The sequence below is a fragment of the Lucilia cuprina genome, chromosome 3, assembly GCF_022045245.1.
Source record: "Lucilia cuprina isolate Lc7/37 chromosome 3, ASM2204524v1, whole genome shotgun sequence".
Taxonomy (NCBI): Eukaryota; Metazoa; Arthropoda; class Insecta; order Diptera; family Calliphoridae; genus Lucilia; species Lucilia cuprina.
In genome coordinates, this window is record NC_060951.1 from 67,220,291 (window position 1) to 67,226,997 (window position 6,707).

Below are 6,707 nucleotides of genomic sequence, written 5' to 3' on the forward strand. Positions count from 1 at the left end.
GAAAAGGATTTTATTAAATAATATTTCGTATTATACATGAAATTTTTGTAAATACTACGAAAATAGTTACGAATTTTTTTTCGTAAAATTGAGCATGGATTATTTTCAGTGTCGAATTAATTTTGTAATAAATTGTATGAATCGAACATGATTTTTTTCCCAAACCATTTTTATTTAAAATATTAAAAATTCATAGAATGTATTAAATTGTACATTACGAAATTTTTTGGAATTTTTACTTTTTTCTGCAATATTCATGAACAAATTGCTAACAAAGTCTATTATCTACTAATCTGTTACCATATTTAGTAGATAGTAATCCTTTATTGGCGTATTTTGTAAAATAAATAAACAAATATAAATTGAAATGCTGGAAAACTAAATCTTAAACAAAAAAAAACATCAGCAAACATACCTAAATATCTTTTCTTCATAAAATCCCGCCAATTTCGCGCAGATTTCATTGATTTTATTACAAAAATCATAAACAAAGACAAAATTTTCCTAAGAAAATTTCAAAAGTCAAGGCTTCTAGATTATGTTTGGAAAAAAATTAATTAATTAATGAAAGCAGTTCATAATATTTATGCTGAAACTTTTTTCTGTGTATTTAACTTTACTATCTGAATCAGAGATAAAGATATATAAAAAATTATAAAACGTCATTAAGTATTCAAAGCCATTTTTATCGATTATGGCGGTCTTGTAGTAAATAAGCGAGGTTATAAAAAAAATTCATATTTTAGTGGTGGGTACAAAAGCTTCGACGTAACAAAATCTAAATTTTTACATTTTTTATATTACAATAAGGTGGAAGCATAAATAAAATTGTGAAAAGAAATTGCAAAAAGTTAATAATGTTTTAAAATATGTTCAAGTAAAAATCACAAGGATCACTTTAATTGTATAAAAATCTACACGTGATACCGCAATGGGCAATGTTCTTGAATTTTTTTCTCGATTTCAGAAATAAGGAAACGAGGCACCACAGTGTGTTTTCTACGAAAGGACTCGTTTATTACAAAAATCATTGCATCACTGTAATGATATCTATGAACCAGTTATAAAAGGGACCTTATATGGAGAAGGGTCATTATGTACCGATTCTTATGATTTGATAGATTGATTTTAGATCATATCAAAAATGTTTATGTGGAATTTTATTACAATTAAGAAGGCTAAGGCCAATTTTATAAGCATGATGTTAGACCGACTCATATAAAATAATATATTTTGTTGTTAATGACGTTACCCAAAATATCTTTACTTTATTTATGTGGGTATGGACATACATACATATCGCTCTATTACTACAAAACTGGCAAAATTTCGTTTTGTTGGGTTTCACATACAAATTTATTTTTGTCTTATGAAAATCATGTTTTGCTGAGTATATTTGATTCATTAATATATATGGTATAGATCCGATTTGAAATAAAATTAAACATCATTTATCCCTAATAAACAAAATACCACTCATTCAAACAAAACCGATATTTACCGATATTATTTGATGTTCAAAAGTACCGTGGTACTCCCGTTTCTTGCTGTTCCTAATTTTTTTTTTTGTATTATGAATTTTGTACCCCTAACTGTACTACCGGCATGTACCGTATGGTCTTGAATTTTCGAAGGCAACAATAAATGTTATAAATATAATGACATTAAAGAAATATATTTTTGAAAACATACATTAGAGTGAAGCCGATGAAGAAACTTGAAATTAAAAACAGATTATGTAGGTTTCATTATTTTTGTTAAATTAGAACTACCAGCATTATATAGGAAGTTTTTGGTCAAACATATTTTTTTTGCACAAAAAGCAAATAATAAATTATTATATATATGGTTGTTGCAATATCAGTGCAAAATTTAGCACAAAAATGGGACGTAAATACCATAATTTTTTGTTTTTATGAAAAGTGGTGGCATGACCCGATGCACAACAAACATAGGCAATTTATTTTTGTTATACTAGCTGTCAAAATTTGTCTATTGTCCAATATATGAATTTTTATATACATACATCAACTATCTAAATAAATGACAGGTTTCACTATTAAACAATTTGATTATATAATAAAAATAAATTGGTATTTATTATCAATTTAAATAGTTTTTTGCGTCTCCTGTATAGGTAGTTTTAAAACTGTAGATACGCTGTTAGGTAACCTTATGTATGTATTTGTTTAGAAAATCAAAAAATAAACATTATTACGATGGTAAAAAATTAAAATAAATTCGATGGCAAATACCAACATAAGAAATAATTTTACAAATAAAAAAAATCTTACAGCCTTTAACTGATTGTTTTCTTCCACATCACCAGCAAAGGATCTCATGTAGTCCAAAGTGCTAATAGACGAAGAAGACATTCGACGCAAAAGATCTAAAAACAATAAGGGAAAAAAACAAAAACAAAAAATAAAAACAATAAATAAATAATAATAAACCAAAATAAATGAACATAAATACCATGAGAGGAAGCCGAACTAATGGGCATGTGATTTAAAGAATCGGTGATTTTAGTCAAATGACTTTCACTAGTTGTTGTTGTCGTTTCGTCTATGGTTGTTGTATTTGGACTACTGTTATTTTGTAAACTGGTTTGGCCTAATGTTGTATTTACCGTAGCCGATGAGGAGTGGATCTCTGTTGAATTTACAGTTAAACCACTACCTCCAACCGTTAAGGCCTGTAAGACAGCATTTGCATTAGCACTTCGAGTTGCTAACACAGTACGTATCTTTGCAAATGCAGCTTGCAGGTCTAACTTTTCATCTGCCCAATCAATCGATTGGACATCGGCTTCGGCTAATAACAATGCGGCGGTATGTTGGGTTGGTGTTTGTTGTTGTTGTAGTAACTGTTGTTGACTCACCCTTTTATGATTGTCCGGCAGGTTCAAATAGCACTCATTATCGAATCGGAATTGTGACTGGTTATTTTAATATTTTGAATTTTGTGCATAATTTGTTTGGCAAAAAAAAAAAAATAATAATAATAATAAAAAAGGACAAATACACAGATTTTTTTAACGCATATTTGTTGGTGGTGAACATTTGTTATCAGCATATTCAGTGATGTACATTACAGTAGAGTGCAAAACAATTTTCGGTTACAAATTATGTTTGATTTATTGTAGAAAAAGAAGAAAGAAAAATAAGGGATTGTGAAAATTTTATATTTAATATTTTCGAAATTTATCATAATTTTAACACTTAATTATATTTTGAATAGAATTGAAAAATAATTTAATTAAGCGGAATTTACAAGATTTACAAAACAAAACTAAACATAAATTAATTTTACCTTATAACCTGGCCCAAGACGATGCATTGCGCAAATTTGTTGAGTAGTCAAAGCCTCACTAAATAAATATATAGCAGACATTTGACCACAGAAGACACGTTCTTCATCTAACTCGGGTGTAGCCCCTATATAACATTTGTCAAATGGCTAAAAAAATTAGGACCAAATTCCAATATTTATGATTTACGAAACAAAAAAGTTTTTGCATTAAATATACTTACATCGTTTGTTGAAACAAACCACGCCATTTCAGTACTGGACGCTAATTGTCCATTAACCAGGCACTTTATTTCGCTTTTTGTCCAGCGGTTGTAAATGTACACAATAGCTATCATGTACCACTATTTGTAAGAAAAAAAAAAACAAAATTTTATTTAATACCTTAAATTTAAAGATTTATGTAGATTTAAAAGACTGTAGCAACGATATTTTGTGATATTTATTTCCAAAACTCGAATGTTATACCACAATATATATTTAAGTACGTTTTATATAACATTTTTTACATATGTAAACAAAAGCCTTCTGCGGTGCACGATGATATAAACATCCTGCCTGCAACTTTGTAGTCGTCTAGGAAAAAAACACATTTCTAGGTAATTTTACAATGCATAACTTTCCCAAAATTTGGAAACAACCTAATTAAACCATAGACTAACTATAAGTACACTATCATGAAATGCAGAAGTGACCCAAAAGGAGAGAATATTATTTCGATTTTTTTTAAACTTTTGTAGATTGATTATAAACTAACTATATATAAAGTAGAAGAATTAATGTTATTAATATTTTTGTCATAAATATAAACAAAGAAAACTATTTTAATAAACCATAGTGTAATTTAGTTAACTAATAGTGTTCCTTATATTTAATTGAAAATACTGATACAGTAGATAATAACAAATCGAACAATTGACCACTGCCTAGGACATCGTCATGTTAAAATATTCATATGGCTTTATTAAAAATGATCCAACCATAACTATGATGAAAAAGTCGGTTTTTTATGCATTAATACAAATACGTATATTGTAACATACATACCTTTCTTGGCTGGAATTCATATTTTACACAATGTTGAAAGCCTTTGCCCTTAACTTTCATTGAGGTAAGTACCAGACAATTGCCAACAAAGTGTGCGGTATATCCAACACCTTTTGATGTCTTAAAACTGTAAAAAATATAATGAAATAAAAGATATTCAAAATACGTTTATTTTATGACAACAAACTAACTAATTATAAATTACTAAGAATGTAACAAATTAAAAAAAAAAATGCTTACCAATAGAGGTAGGGTTTCTCACGTTCAATATTCACAGAATTAATAGGATCCAAACGAAACCATGTTGTAAATGTAAAACCGTTCTCATATGGCCATTTAGCCAACGGTGGTAGAACCATTGCCTGTAATCATAAATTTATACATAAATTAAATCGAATTATATATACATATATCGAGCCTTTTTGCAAACTTGACGTTACCAACATGATTTTCGATTCTCGTTTTTAATACAAATCGGAGATAATCCTAATATTTCCGTAACTGCAATATAATAGTTTCAACATTATAAGACAAAAAAAACGGACTTAAGTACATACTATGAACTTTATTAATTTTCTTTTAAAAGATATTAAATTTATAACAAAATCTTGAACAAATTTATGTTTTAAATTTGTTTGTGAATGAAATGCGATATATCTGAGTACATTTGTTTAAAAATTAATGTTATTATTACTATACCATTGCAAATTATGTGCTGAAATGAGTTTCTAAAACTTTTTATTATAAATTAAGTTCATTTTAATTAGCAATTGCATTGTTTTTATATTTCCATTATTTAAACATCTTTTATATTTGGCTGTAAATTTTTAGATTTCGGAAGGAGGTCCTGTATAAGGACTCTTAATGAGTTAATGCTCTTATTATTTACTCAGTTATGAGATAAAATATACATTGATGTGTAAAATAATAGGCTATTCTTATATATCTCTCGTAAAAATGAAAATTTTAAAAATTATTTTGGAACCATCATTTTTGGTACTGTTAGTACTAAAAATAGTGGTTATTATAAAAAAATTGTATTTCCCTGTTTTATTGGTATTCTTTATCTTTTTAGAAAAATATGTAATTTGAATTGTGTAAAATAGACTAATTTTAAAAATTTACATACTGGATGAAATTAAATGTCAATGGAAGGCAATTTTCATTTAAAAATGATAATAATTAATAGAAACAATACTAGACAATTCGACTCTTCATATATTTTTTTATAAAATCGGGTTTCGGGATATTCGATTTTTTTTTTTTTGCTTTTTGAAAAAATAAATGCAGTAAATATATCAAATACATGTGTTAATTATTTTTCACTTTTACACGAATATAGAAAAATTATTATTTATCGTCCAAAAAATTAATTTTCATCTAATACTTCAAATATAATACAGTAATACTATGTTCTACTACGTAGATATTTAAAAAATTGCTCTCCTGTAATATTTGTTACGTGCGAAAATGTGCGAAATGAGCTCGATATCAATAAATAAATCCAAAAATATTGTATTAACAATATTACAATATTAATCTAAAATCAAGCAAAGTCAAAATCCTCTGGTCGGAAACATAGAAATAACACTTACAGATCCTTTACGTCCTGGGAAGCTAAAAAATACGTCCGGACCATTGCGATGAGGCATTTGTCTTAAAACATTTAACAGCTTTGCCGAGTGTCGAGGCCATTTACCATTTACAGCTTTCATGGTACCAAACAGTAATTTCAGTTCTTTAACTGTAATACTATAACTCGCCAAAACACCCAACATTTCGATAAGAAGATCTAAAAAGAAACGTAAAAACATTTCAGTTTTTTAATGTTTAAATGTTATAAAATAGAATTCATAAAAAATTAACTTGTTTTAATGTGGATACATTAGAGTCTTCCCTGGCACAACACCCTTTATATATGTATATATTTATATGTGTGTCCATAGATACATACATTTAATATTTGTATAAATGTATTTTGTCAGTTTTCTCACGTCTAAATACTTTTGAAACGGAAGTTTGTATAAATTTCATTATTTTTTTTCTTTTCCTTGTCACACAGCATTCAGATAAAATTTACAACAAACACATGAAGAAGCTAATTAACCTTTACGTTTGCTAACCGAATTTAAGCAGATGTTTTTTTTTTCAAAGATATATCTGTAAAAATTTATCTTAATACTAGAAATTTTTATAAGTTTTTCCTCAATATCGTTGGTTGATGGAAATATTTTAAGTTTTTCCTGCTCTTGCTTCTTATTTTTATCAGACATCTTTCAATGTTTATTGTGTGCTCATTAGGCTTTATTAATTGTGCACGTGTTGACTGCATAATGAATTTATCCACATGA

General features: G+C 27.3%; 1 protein-coding gene across 4 annotated transcripts in view; it reads right to left on the minus strand.

Moving 5' to 3' along the window:
• The window catches only part of LOC111678907 (neurobeachin), a 36,331-nt gene extending 30,188 nt beyond the window's left edge, over positions 1-6,143 (minus strand). For 2 of the 4 annotated variants that reach the window (XM_046945833.1, XM_046945835.1), the window contains exons 1-7: positions 5,952-6,143; positions 4,597-4,718; positions 4,357-4,483; positions 3,534-3,653; positions 3,313-3,459; positions 2,476-2,938; positions 2,295-2,389 (exon numbers count right to left, since the gene is read on the minus strand). In XM_046945833.1, the coding sequence (XP_046801789.1) occupies positions 2,295-2,389; positions 2,476-2,938; positions 3,313-3,459; positions 3,534-3,653; positions 4,357-4,483; positions 4,597-4,718; positions 5,952-6,134 (1,257 nt within the window). In that variant the 5' untranslated portion in view covers positions 6,135-6,143. Of the gene's footprint in view, positions 1-2,294; positions 2,390-2,475; positions 2,939-3,312; positions 3,460-3,533; positions 3,654-4,356; positions 4,484-4,596; positions 4,719-5,951 lie in introns of those variants that run through there. The other 2 variants (XM_046945834.1, XM_046945837.1) reach the window with 2 other exon arrangements.
• Positions 6,144-6,707: the final 564 nt, after the last annotated feature.